This window comes from Pygocentrus nattereri, chromosome 7 (assembly GCF_015220715.1).
Source record: "Pygocentrus nattereri isolate fPygNat1 chromosome 7, fPygNat1.pri, whole genome shotgun sequence".
Classification (NCBI taxonomy): Eukaryota; Metazoa; Chordata; class Actinopteri; order Characiformes; family Serrasalmidae; genus Pygocentrus; species Pygocentrus nattereri.
The window spans coordinates 5,526,107-5,540,563 of record NC_051217.1 but is presented as its reverse complement, the minus strand read 5'-3'; the positions used below and the strand labels follow the sequence as shown (position 1 = coordinate 5,540,563).

General features: G+C 39.5%; 1 protein-coding gene across 2 annotated transcripts in view; it reads right to left on the bottom strand.

The window, feature by feature from the left end:
- The window catches only part of btbd11b (BTB (POZ) domain containing 11b), a 78,162-nt gene that overhangs the window by 9,478 nt on the left and 54,227 nt on the right, over window positions 1-14,457 (bottom strand). Inside the window, exons 3-10 of one of the 2 annotated variants that reach the window (XM_017690153.2) lie at window positions 13,109-13,313; window positions 11,450-11,602; window positions 9,373-9,538; window positions 7,665-7,754; window positions 5,601-5,702; window positions 4,712-4,805; window positions 4,323-4,458; window positions 1,468-1,688 (exon numbers count right to left, since the gene is read on the bottom strand). In XM_017690153.2, coding sequence (XP_017545642.1) covers window positions 1,468-1,688; window positions 4,323-4,458; window positions 4,712-4,805; window positions 5,601-5,702; window positions 7,665-7,754; window positions 9,373-9,538; window positions 11,450-11,602; window positions 13,109-13,313 — 1,167 coding nt within the window. The remainder of the gene's footprint in view (window positions 1-1,467; window positions 1,689-4,322; window positions 4,459-4,711; window positions 4,806-5,600; window positions 5,703-7,664; window positions 7,755-9,372; window positions 9,539-11,449; window positions 11,603-13,108; window positions 13,314-14,457) is intronic. The other variant, XM_037540233.1, reaches the window with a different exon arrangement.

Below are 14,457 nucleotides of genomic sequence, written 5' to 3'. Positions count from 1 at the left end.
ATTTTTTTATTATGTATTTTGTTTTGTATGGTCTACAGTGTAAATAGTTCTTCCAGTCACATTTATAAATTCAGAATACTTTTAAAAATAATTTAGAATCAAATCTAAATAATTAATTCAAGCTGAATTATGTGAAATATCACGTATGACGTAATTAATCTTTTTCAAAGGAATCATAATCATAAAAGAATTAAATAACTGTGAGGTTATTCACAGTGAAATTCACATCTCCACATTACAGGGCTGAAGTGAAATCAGACTCAGAGCAGTGTGAACAAAAGAAATCTGACCTATCCAAATCTGAGTTGAAATACTTTTGTATGTGGTCCTAGTTTGAATACGTTTGAACGCAAGAATATTTAGTAGAGGTGGCCAGCATGGCAAAAATCTAATATCGCAATACTTCAAGACATTTTCATGATATACAATATATCACAAATTCTATTTTTTCAGATATCTGCTCAGTTGGAACTGAAGAAAAAAAATCAGTTCCAAATAATACTATCAAAAACTATGAATACAATTACTTTTATTCAATATTTGGCATACTATGTTGGACTTAATCCATTTAAGCAGGACTAATTTTGCTCTCTCTATAATGAAACAGGCAGTTGTTCAGCGTTCTACAAGTACTGAAGACATGCACGATATGTTCAGTCCTAATATTTAGATCAGAAATTATGTGTTTTTATTTTGTTTCTTTTTTTAATATCACTATTCACTAAACATATGCCTGTCACTGTCATCATCATCCAGCATGTCAGCCGATGCTAGCATTATGCTAAAATGTGGGTACACTGGTCCTTTAATGGCCAGAGGTTTGTTTATACTGATGACCAATACAAATCACTTATATACACAAATAAGTAGAAAATCTAAGCAATAAAAATCTGAGAGGATCTGAACAATAAATCAGAATTGAGGCCAGTAACACAACCATTAAAACACTAAACTAAACCAGCATTGACTGAAGAATAATGTATTGTAATAATGTGTACTCTATCATATATACTCCAGTATATGTGTGATGTGCGCAATCATATAGAGTCGTGAGCAAAGGTTTCTGTCACACCTGGTGAAATGACATGTTTTGTTGATTTAAATAAATTAAGCAAAGCAAAGTTTATTTATATAGAGCATTTTACAACAGTTGTTGTCGCAAAGCAGCTTTACAGAAAAATCTGGGTCCAAGCCCCCATGAGCAAGCCAGTGGCGGCAATGGCAAGGGAAAAACTCCCTAAGAGCAAGAGGAAGAAACCTTGAGGGGAACCAAGACTCAGAAAGGGAACCCATCCTCCTCTGGTCGACACCGGATAGCAAACAGCGTTAGTGTAAAGACAGTATTAGTATAAACTAACACATCCTCTAGAGAGAACACACTTCTGCACATTTTAATGCACAATTACTCTTTATTTGCTGGACTTAATATAGTGAGAAAAAAAAATCATAAAATGCGTTGGTACTAACCTAGGCTGCGTACGTCCAGTGTGATGTCCACATATCCATGTTCTGAGCTGTGGTACATAGCCTCTCTCAAGGCTTTGAGTTTGGCCTTCCCAGTGCGGGAAGCCTCCATCTGCAGAGAACTTCTCTCTCCCACATCTGAGCCCTCAGCCAGTATCTCCTCCAGAGACAAGACATCCCCCTTTCCCTTCTCAGACTGAGTTAGCAGCTGGTGAAACACGTTCCTGATCAGAAAGGAGGAATATCATTAGCTGTGATAAAAATAACTCTTGTGTTTGAAATTGCAATTTTACAAGAGAAGAAAAATTGAACCCCTGTAAAAATGACTGTATATTTACAGTATTTATTTTACAGTGAAATACTTGTTTGTTATCTCACAAGATCGTACTGTTAAAGATTGAGAAGTATATGCTGAAAAAAGTACTGTAAAATTTACTGTAATTTACTGGAGGCAGAAATAATCTAAATAACTGTAGAGCATAAATAAAGTACTGTAAATTATTTACAGAAATAACCTCAGTGTTTAACAATATTTTACTGTATATTTATACTGCCAGTAAAATACAGGACATTTTACAGTATTTTTTTTTACAGGGTAACTCCTGAATGTGTGTATTACACAGTCGATTTCTCCTTTATGAACAAATAATTGCCCATTTTTGCTCACTGCTTATTCATAATTATGTACCTTTCCTTTCATTTGTTGTCATTTCATCCCTTCATTCTTCCACAAACTGTTCCATGAACTGATTTGACTCAAGTCAGCCACATTACATATAGGACATAAAAGGCTGTTTCTACCAAACCCCAGTTAATGGGAAAGGTAGGCTGCTCACACAATTAATGAGACAATACATCTAAATACATCTGTTGATTTCTTAATTGACTTACATGATACTACACTGACAATATGCTAGTGCAGAGTGAACACACTCATGCGTGCTGTTGTATGTTATGGGAAGGTACCACAGTACAACTTTAATTTCTCATCTAATCGCTAATATAGCCAACTATGGAGCCTGTACCCTAAACGGAGCAGCTAGAGAAATTAGGCTAAAGCATAACATTATACAGTAGTCAGAATAGAAAACCATGAGGTTTGTATTTTACAAGCATCATTTCTTAATTACTCATACACTCTCACATTTTTATCATAGCTACAGTATATTGCCAAAAGTAATCACTCATCTGCCTTCACAAGCATATAAACGTGACATCCCATTCTTCATCCATAGGGTTTAATACCCTTTGCAGCTATAACAGCTTCAACTCTTCTGGGAAGGCTTTCCACAAGGATTAGGAGTGTGTTTATGGGAATTTTTTACCATTCCTCCAGAAGCGCATTTGTGAGGTCAGACACTGATGTTGGACGAGAAGGCCTGGCTCACAGTCTTCGCTCTACTTCATCCCAAAAGTGTTCTATCGGGTTGAGGTCAGGACTCTGTACAAAAAAGTTCTTCCACACCAAACTCACTCATCCATGCCTTTATGGACCTTGCTTTGTGCACTGGTGCACAGTCACATTGGAACAGGAAGGGGCCATCCCCAAACTGTTCTCACAAAGTTGGGAGCATGAAATTGTCCAAAATATTTTGGTCTGCTGAAGCATTAAGGGATCCTTTCACTGGAACTAAGGGGCCGAGCCCAACTCCTGAAAAACAACCCCACACCATAATCCCCCCTCCACCAAACTTTACACCTAGCACAATGCAGGCAGAAAAGTACTGTTCTCCTGGCAACCACCAAACCCAGACTCGTCCATCAGATTGACAGATGGAGAAGCGTGATTCATCACTCCAGAGAACACGTCTCCACTGCTCTAGAGTCCAGTGGCGACGCTTTACACCACTGCATTTGATACTTTGCATTGCGCTTGGTGATGTAAGGCTTAGATGCAGCTGCTCGGCCATGGAAACCCATTCCATGAAGCTCTCTACGCTGTTCTTGAGCTAACCTGAAGGCTAGAAAGTTGGCAACCTCTGCTCACTATGCGCCTCCACATCCGCTGACCCTGACTCTGTCATTTTACATGGCCTACCACTTTGTGGTTGAGTTGCTGTCGTTCCCAATCACTTCCACTTTGTTATAATACCACTGACAGTTGACTGTGGAATGTTTAGTAGTGAGGAATTTGCACCACTGGATTTGTTGGAAAGGTCGCATCCTATCGCGGTACCATGCTGGAATTCACTGACCTCCTGAGAGCATCCCATTCTTTCACAAGTGTTTGTAGAAGCAGTCTGCAGGCCTAGGTGCCTGGTTTTATACACCTGTGGCCATGGAAGTCATTGGAACACCTGAATTCAATCTGGGTGGGTGAGTGAATACTTTTGGCAATATACTGTATGTTGTGTGTTAGCCTATTGTATTTGTCCTGCATACTGGAACATCTCAAGAAATCAAAACCACTTTGAGTAGCGTAGCAAAACAGCATGATAACAAACTGAAAGCTTGAGGTAATGATAGCAGTGGTTGATGAGCAGTGATTGGAGGGCTGACGAAATAAGGCAGAGCTTGGCAGATTGTGTAATGGTTTTGACTGGTCATAATACAGCACTCGTAGAAAACAAATCAGTTTTCATTTTCTTAAAAAACGCAGCTAAATCAACATTCCCCGTACCTGTCCCCATTTGGTTGGGTAGGCTTGTAATATCCATGGCTACGCCCCTAAGTAAGCTTTTGCACTGTCAGAGCTCTGATCTCACAAAAATTTCACAAAATGAGATGAAAAAAAACTTCAGAGACTACAAAGGTCTGGACCTCGGTGTCGTCATGGCTAGTTGTGACTATGAGCCAAAGCACACCACTCTCTATGATACCAGACTCAGATTATGTATCTGTCTGTGTGTGTGTGTTACCTGTGCCCATGTGCCGCAGCCAGGCCGAAGGAGTTCATCTCACCGTGTGGAGTTGTGGAGATGCCGTTGCGGTACATGGTTCCCACCATAGGGTCAGCTCCTCTCTCCAGCAGCAGACTGACCAGCTCAGAGTTCCCTACACACACACACACACAGACACACAGACCCAGAGACACACAGACACTGCAGTCACGCTTCATCTCTCTACATGCTGAAAAAACTTGCACTGAATTGAACATGCACATTAATAAAAATATATCACACCAACACTATGTTGTCTTGCTGTTTATTTACTTCTGACAATGACTCTCTTGCTGTAGTATGTTTTACTCGTTTTAAAATAATGTAAACATTTAAATCAAGTAAAGTGAGCCTCAGTGTTCGCTCACCTGCAGCAGCAGCTAACTGCAGAGGAGTCTCTGTGTAGTTCTCCATACCGTCCTGCAGGGAGCCCTCTACATTCGCTCTGGCATCCAGCAACAACTGAGAGAGAGAGAGGGAGAGAAAGATTATAGACAGAAAGAAAGAAAAAGAGAGGAAAGAAGGGAGAGAGAACGTGAGATGAGAAACAGAGAAAAAACAGAAAGAAAGAGGAACAGAAATGGAGAAACAGAAAGAGGTGAGAAATTGGCAGACAGATGAGAGAAAGTATGCAGAGACAGAGAGTGAGAGATGAACACGAAACAAGAAGCGAGAAAGAGAATCAGAAAAAGAAGGCAGGGCGGTAGAAAGACAGTAAGAGATGAAAGAGAAGGAGAGGGAGAAAAAGAGCGAGAAAGAGAGGTGAGAGACTCCGAGAATGAAGGTAGGGATACAGAGAGTGGGAGATATAAGAGAAATGAGCATGAGAGAGAAAGAGGAGGGGAGGGGGAAGTAAGATTAGTTCAGACTTGACCACCATCAACAGCTTGATGAAATGTGATCTAGGCTGTAAACTAAACTGCTTATTAGACAGTCTTTGTGCTGTGTGAGATAAGACTGCCAGCATCAGCAGCTGAATCCACAGTAACTACGCAAAACACACTGAAATGACTGATAATGAGAAGGATGGTAAATGGGGTGTAGCGCGGTCACTAAACAAAGACTCAGAGAAGAGCTTTATACACCCAAGTGTACACACACACAGAGCACAGAGTCAGGAGAGAACGCACAGAGAATTATTATGCACGATGCATAATATCCCCATAACAATGCAATTAAATTACAGTGTGCGCTATAAGGATCTCAGACAGGTGTTTGTGGTCAGTGTGTGGTCAGGACAGGTGGGAGGGGGCTAACCTGCAGCACAGGGATGTGTTGGTGGAGCACGGCGAAGGTGAGTGCTGTGGCCTGCCGGGTCTCGGGGTAGATTGAGGGGTGCTGGTGCACTGTGTTGGGCACCTGGGGGAGGTACAGGGGACAGTCAGGGCACAACACACACACCCACACACACACACAATTGGGAAAAGTGCTGGCCCAGGAAAAACACTTCCGCAGCACTCAGCAAAACGACTCAGTCCAGCACTCACAGAGGACTTCTGTCAGTTTTAGTGCAAGACTTTGATAAAAGGGGGGAAATAGTCTTTTGGAGTGCCCATAGCAGTGACATGAGTAAAGACTTATTATTATTGTCTATTCTAAACTCTAACATGGGCAACTGAGCAGGTTTATGATTTAGCTTAAGATTTCACATTTTCGTGACATACATCAAGCATCCTCAGTTAGCAACATTAAAAGGCTACATTTAATTGCTCTGCATTATTTGACATTTTAATTCTTTTTTTAAGCTTTTTTTTTCTTTTAGCTCAAGTATAACTTGATTTATTATTACTATCCTTATAACTATAATTTTATAAAATAATAACCTCTTTTTAACAAGAAGTAATGATTCTTATCATTACTTTTCAAGTAATGATAAAATTATTTTCAAGTAATGATTATTATTAAAAATTACTATATATTATATTTATATATATATATATATATATTTGATATGTTTTGAAATACATAGATTTTTTTTTCCCTTCCTTGTACAATTTTTATTTTATATTGTTGAAAGCTGTTTTTTTCCACTTTTTTCTGTGTTTGTGAAGCTTTTTGTAAAGAACAAGTAATATTATAATGTGTAACTGTCATGGTTGGCTCCTCCCACTACTCCATGTGCTCCTTTGTTTTGGTCTTCCATGTGCATTTGTTTTGGTATCTGTAGTCCTGCCCCTCGTTTTGTAACTCCGCCCCTGATTGTTTGCACCTGACCCTCCTTATCCCTGTGTATTTGAGCCCTGTGTTTACCTCTTGTGTTGGCTGGTCTTTGTTTGATGTTTGGTCTCTGTTTGTTGTTTGATTCTCTGTTTGCTGTGTTTATTCTGGTTTATGTCATGTCTGCCCCCTGATCTATCCATGTTAGCTCTATGACCCTGGATTTGCCCTTCATAAATCTCGCTTATCTCAGCGTATGCGTCCACCTCCTCGCTCTGCGTTACAGTAACATTACAATAATTATTATTAAATTGCATCTGGATTTTATTTTTATTCCTTCCTTCGGCCATGTTTTTATTTTCTTTCTTTTCCATTGATGTCTTATGCTGTTTTTTCACTAATTTTCTTTCTTTAAGGTTTTAAAGTACGATATGTGATATAGAAATAAATTATTATTATTATTATTATTCCCATTTCTATTACTGAGTGCCTTACTCCTGTTACTCTGCTGCTGCTGTAATACTGTGAATTTCCCCACTGTGGGACTAATAAAGGATTATCTTATCTTATTTTAATTTTATCTTATTACAGAAAATCTTCAGGACTAAGCTTACATATGTCCTGAAAACCATGTGACTTATCCTTACTGTGATCTCATTGTGAAACAGTTACACCCTGCTCTTGTACTGATTCAACACTAGCTTAGTAGAAGGGTGTATTGACAAACCTCTATTTCTCAAAAAACATGTCTCACTGACTGTGACCTGCTGCATTAATGCTGGCAAAATCCTACTTAAGGCATGACTTATTCAGGCCACACTAGCACGTCATGCACCATGAAAAAGTGACTAATGCATGAGTATGTGTGTGTTATTGCTAAATCATCCTTCATCATCTCCTGCTTTACAGTGTATAGGTTCTGGGTAAACAGTCCCGGCTGAGTGCTGCACCTCTAGTTGCCCATGTCCTAGATATGACTCCATACTAAACAAACAAATAAAACTAAAGGCTAAAGGGTGTACTAGGAGAAGGGAAATGCATTCCGAGTTTTCTCCTGTCAAATCAAACACAGCACATGAAAACAACAAATGAAACTACATGGCACACAATAAACGCATGGCTTTGATGAATATGTAGAGCAGTAGGATGTCCACTGTCACTGACCTCACTGTTGATGTCGGCTCCAGCGTCCAGTAGCATCTGAACCATGGCTTCATCCCCTCGTGCACAAGCATACATAAGTGGGGTCATACCCTTATTAACACACACAAACACACACACACACACACACACACACACACAAAGGCTTATTGCACACTTTACAATGCATTTAAATTCAGAGCTGAAATTTTTAATACTGTATTTCATTTTACTGTATTTATTTTTAAGCTACTTGCCAAAATGTACATATTTTTTATACAATTTTTGAAGCATAAAACCTTTTCTGCTGGACTTATGACTCATTTAGTGTGATTTGAATTGAAAGGTTTAATTTGATCCAGAACAGAATAGATGTTTGTATTAATCAACATGACAGAAAATATGACACAAAAATGTTGAAAAAGTCTAAATAAGAATAAATAAAACAACTGTGCTGAATATCTAGTTATTGCCAACTTGATTACACTAAATATTGATTATATTGACATTAATTGAGCTAAAGATAATGTGTATGGATACTTTTTTTTAATTACTTTCAGTTAAACATGCATTAGGTCAATTTGACTTGGGAACATTATTGCTGGCCCTTACAGCTACATCACTTAGACCAAACTCTAGCTCTTCATACCAAATAAGACACTTTGAATTTGCAGCTGAGTGTTGTAGGATATATGTAAACTGTACATGTTATGTCTGTTTTATTTTATAAACATGCTAATGTTGCATGTTCATATCAAGTTTCTAAATGTGGCCATATCACAGAAAACTCAATTGTCCTTGATTTTTTTCTGAAATAAAAGCTGTAAGTAGAAGTTGTGGTATGTAAGCAATGTTAACATTTCCATTTGAATTCAATGTTCTTATGATGTCATGAAAACTGGCTCAGTCACATAGACCCGCTTATTCAACCTACAGCAGGTTAGCCCCTCCCATTCACTCTGAAGTTATAAGGAGTGTTTCAGCCTAGATTGCCTTTTAAATATAGTGCAAAGCAGCCAATTAGAACATCATTAGAGGTCATTAATATATACCAGTCTTAAAGCCACAGTAACAAAAACAGCCTGTTCAATTGTAAAGGCTTCTTCAAATGTTCATGCAAGTTAATGTAAAGATTCTATACAAAAAAAAAAAGGTTTTTCATAGAGCCATTCATCCAAGCCCAGAACCGCTTAAGAACTCATTTTTAAGAGCATAGTAAACCCTAAAGTATTTATTTAAAGGGGAGTCTTGAAAGCCTGTATATAAAAGAGACCCCAGGGGATCCAGCACAAGAACACAGGCATGGAAAATCCAACAGTTGCTGTGAAAAAGGCCAGGAACAGCTTACATTCCCCTGCCAGAGTTCAGCAGTGCAGCCAAGCTAGCAGAGTGATGGAGAGAGTGGTGACACGCGGCTTGCAAGCTCCATCTTACTGACACAGCCGAGCATAAAATACTGTGGGAGTCTGAGAGAAGTGAACCGAGTGTGTTGATGTGCTGAGAGAAACCTGTTCGGGTTGCCACAGGACAAACATGTTGCTTTCTGCTCTGATGTGACTGAGGAATATATGTGCACAAGCCTTGTGCTGCTAAAAATAAACTGCTTTTCTTAATCCAGTACTGAGAGCGTTTTGATACATCTGCATAGTTTTCCGCAAATGAGTTAGGACTGGACATGTGTCTCTGTTCCTGTAAGTGTATTAAAGAGCTGTGTGTATATGGCATGTCTTACCTGTTCACTCCTGCTGTTGATGCCGTCAGGTCCCAGCAGATTGATGGCCTGTTTGACCAGGTCTGTGCGGCCACAGTTAAGCATGCGGAAGCCCAGGTCCTGCAGGAACTTCGCCTCAGTGGAGGCAGCATCCAGCTTGCGCGAGACACAAAAACAATCGTCCGTCCTGAAGGGGGCATTAAAGAACATTAATAACGTCTAACTTACATCATTGTCTGAATCATTAGTGATGGTCAACCTTTTTGTAATGTAATATACATAACAGACACCGACCGGCTACTTAATTGAAACCACCTCCTTGTATTTCTTTGTCCATTCCATCCGTTCCACTTACCATATAGATGCACTTTGTAGTTCCACAATTACAGACTGTAGTCCATCTGTTTCTCTCCATACTTTTGTCTGCCCCTTTCACCCAGTTGTTCAATGGTGAGGTGGGTATTATTTGGGTGGATGATCATTCACAGCACTGCAGTGGCACTAACATGGTTGCGGGGTGTTAGTGTGTGTTGCACTAGTGTGAGTGTATCAGACACAGCAGCGCTACTGAGGTTTTTAACACTGTGTCCACTGTTCACTCTATTTGACAAAGCTACCTCATCAGTGGCTGGTTAATTCTGGTTGGTGGACTATTCTCAGTTCAGCAGTGACTGAGGTGAAAACTCCAGCAGCAATGCTGTGTCTGTTCCGCCTGTACCAGTGCAACACACACTAACACATGACCATGTCAGGGTTACTGTAGTGCTGAGAATGATCCACCACCCAAATAATACCTGCTATGCGGGGTCCAAAGTATGTAGACGAACAGGTAGACTATAGCCTGCGAAAGAACTACAAAGTGCACCGATATGGTAAGTAGATCCGATAAATTGGACAAAGAGTGTTGAAATATGAAGGTTTACTTAATGAAGTGGGATAAGCTGGGGATATGTTTTTGATTTTTTTTTGTTTTGTTAAAACAATGTCTCCCTGAGTAAATATTTTGCAGTCAAAATGTGTCAAATACAATAAAAAAAATTCTTAAATTTAATTCTTAAAAACTGCAATCAGTTGTATGTTGATTTATGATATAAAAGCCAACAATTAGAAATATAAGCTTATAAGAAAACGAAGTAAATATAGAGCCATTATATACCCCCACAGCAATTCTTATTTATAAACCTTTTGATGATGAGAGCATTATTCTGAACCTAAACAATTCATGTATTAAATATGTATTTTTTTAAGCCAGTTTCTAATACTTGCTTCTATTTATTTCACGAACATGTGGTAAGCTTGGGATATGTGTCAGAAAATAATTAAGATTAAGAGATCCTGATTTGTCCCACAACAGGGAAATTTCATCTCCATCCGTGCAGTGAAACACCACATACACACAAATGAGCACATATACACTAAGAAGCAGTGAGCACATTTGCCCAGAGCAGTGGCAGCCCTATCTGCAGCACCCAGGGAGCAGTTGGAGGTTAGGGGTTATGCTCAAGTAGACCTCAGTCATGTACTGTCAGCCCTGGGGATCGAACTGGAGACCTGCCCCCTCAGCCTGCCCGACTCAGCACCCTAAACGAAGGGATCTTACAGGGCCACTTCCCTAACCTCCAGCCCACTACTGCCCCTAAATGAGGTGACCTGGAGCAAGGTAAGAACTGCCACTGTACTGATCGGCGGTCCATGGGGTTACCACTGCGCCACTGAAATGGACAATGAAAACTGTATAACTTGAAACGTGTGAAGTGGCAAAGGACTAGCATATTAAATCATTTCGTAAATCAATCTGGAATAAAACTAGTTTTATATTAATGAAATTCCAAACTTCCAAACAGTGACTCCACACTTTTAAAGAGCCATGTACAGAATCAATTTCAAGCTGTGTACATTTTGAAGGCAATTTAAACTTATTGCATGCCGTTTTATCTTAATGGCCTATTATCTTAAACAGACTGTGGAGAAAGGAGTATCCATATGTGTGACAGACTGTGTACTGGGAAGCTGTAGGCTTCATTAGCCCTAAAGAGGTTGTTTATTTCCAAATTTCTTGTGCTAGGTAGTGCAGCATTGATTTTAAACAGGCCCATACTTTAGCTGCCGAGGTTCACAGTCCACGCCAGGCAGTAAGAGTCTGGCTGCCTGCCTGACATCATCACTGTCCACTGAAAAGCTCCGGCGGTGCTCAGCATGGGCCACAGCAACTCGGATCCACTCCATGAGTGGAGGCAGTACCATAAATGACCTGCAGGGGGAGACAACAAGCAGATTCTCAGTTTATATCATTCAGTTTATAGCAGCTCAGCATGCGCAAGCTCTCCAGGCACTGGCAAGAAGCATTTCACAGCTGAATCCAAAGAATTTTGACAGATAGGGTACTGCTCACTTGGAAGTGTAAACCTGAGGCTTCTTAATCTAAATGTTTACCAAAATTTTAAATAATCCCAAGATGTAATATATTATGCTGTCATTATGCTGTCATTTTTACAAGATGATGTAATTTTTTTTTTGCATACGTTAAAAGTTTTGCATATTTCTTTGTGTTTGTGCTCCATATGTTTATTTGCAACAGTTTTATCACATCTCACCTAGTAAAACTACATACAACATTTCCTTGTTCCTTGTTAATTCCCTAAGGTAAGCAGTGACAGGTGTAAGGAAATGATACAAGTTAAAGCCCCTGAAAAAATGTACACCTGTTCACATGAATAAAATGTGTCATCAAAACAAGTCTAGACAAAATGAAGTCAACTGTAAAGCCAAATGTATGCAATATTTTTATTTGTATGGAACGATGTACACATTTGAACCAGGTGCTACTTAAAAGACTTGTATTTAAGACAAACAGAACTCACCATCCTATGAAAATGTATTGCAGACACTTTATTGACACTTGGTTAAGTCTAGTTCAGCTAACTGCATTTTGTGCACTGTTAACTAAACTCAAGAAATATGATATGATTGTTACATTAAGAAAATGACTGCATAAGTTCCTTATGGAAACACCAATTGTCCTTACTTTTTTAAATAACAGTATCCCAGTGCATTCAGTCCATATATAGAAACTGATTGAATTTAATTGCTTTTGTGATGTCATGAAAACTGCACATACTTATATCCACATATTAAGCAATTAAGCCCCACCCATTCAGACTGAAGATACTGTATAAGGAATGTTTCATCTAGATATAAGGAGTGTTTTAGCCTAGACTGCCTTTTGAATGAGGTACAATACAGGTTAGCCAATCGGAACAGACATAACTTAGATACATCAGTCTGTTTACTTCTAATGGTTTAAGAAGTGGTCATGTAAAAATGAATGGTACAAAAAACACATACATTTTATAAACTAACTAATAAATCTGCCACCAGAATTCCTTGACAGTGTGAATGTCCATGTTGTTTATAGCAAAGTGGTAATGATTTCTGGTTCATGCTGCAACACCACTGACGTCACCAGCCATGGTCATCTGACACCAAGTGTTTCGACCCCTTCACTCCTACTCTTTTAGAAGGGCGTCCACACTGTGATATTTTCTGAGCAAATGTGCACACACATTCAGAACAGAATTCACACCACTGTGGAAGCAGTTATTATTGATGTGTCTCATGCTGATGTCTTTCTCAAAACAACAATTTGTTTGTAGTGAAACAAAATAATAACCAGTTTTATTGCTTTGGCTTTAATGTAATAACACTTTTTTACTAGGTGGTATGACAGTGGCTCCCGGCCCAGTAGAAGCAGCCTCACCTTTCTGTATGAAGGGTTATTTTGGAGGGTTCTATATTGGGGTTCTCCCACTCCATCTGAGGGCAGTGCATGAAGTAGCAGAGAGTGTAAAGGGCTTCAGGCTCCCAGTGGGTCAGGCCGCTCTTCTGGTGCACAGGTGTGCTGTTACTGTGGTTCTTTACGCTCAGTGGCTGCAGGTGATGCATAGCTCTAGACACCAGGTCACCTGCAAACAGGGAACAGAGTCATGCTTAGCCAGTGCTAATACAAAGGACTGAAAGGGCCATGGCCACATAACACACTGCATTACTGCATTAGTGTCCTGCTGTGTGTCAAATGACAACTGTTGTTTGCTCTTCCGGTCAGGACTGCTCTGAATGCCTTTCAGTGATGCAACTGTTGACTGAAGTCAACTGTCATCTCCACCTGTTACATAACACCCTCAATGTATGGCTGCACTTATCCTGTGGTCATATTACACATAGGAGTATAAACACACATACACATCTCTCACCAGGAAAATAACCTAAAAACAGGATGGGATGAACAGGATGAACAAATATAGGTAGTACAAATACCGAACTACAAATACAGAAATGCAAATAGATTTGCACTCCAATAGAAATAAATGATTCCTCCATTATGGTAACCCTGGTGGATGTACTCCCGATTTCTATATTTTACCAATGTTTTCACTGGCATTAGTGTCAGCATTGTGAGAAAAACACTGACAATAATGAAAAAACAACAGTATACTTTACAAATTAGTAGAAAAAATTGACCTGAATATGAATTGTTGAAAAAATGACAATAATACTACAAAAATGACTAAAATAATGCCAGAAGTGCAGCACAAGTTACTGGAAAAATGACAGTACAGAGACAATGGGTCAGACCCAGAGAGACTCCCTCTCTCTCTCTCTCTCTCTTTATGAGCCTTTAGATTTCTTTGCAAAATCTTATGAATCCATGAACCTTAGCACTTTTTAATCTATTCAGAGGAGCACAACAGCCCTTCCCACTGAATAAAGCAGCTAACAAACAGTGCCATGCTGTGAGACCTACTGTGAAACAGCCTCTATCTATTACATGGCAATCAGAGTGCTGCAGCCTCAGCTGTTCTCTGGAGTCCATTTCACACATCCCTCTGTCTAAATGAATTTACAGCCCCACAGCCAGTGTCCGATTGGCCCTATAGGCCCCATCGTTTCCAGAAATCAACAGTTTGTTTAACTGCCACCATTGTGGCTTCCTCTCAGTCAAGGCTGTAGAATTCAAAACACAATGTAATAAAGGGAACATTGTATGCAGATTCATAAGAGATACTGAAGAGTTTGAATGCCTGCGATGTGAACTGTCTGACAGCAGCT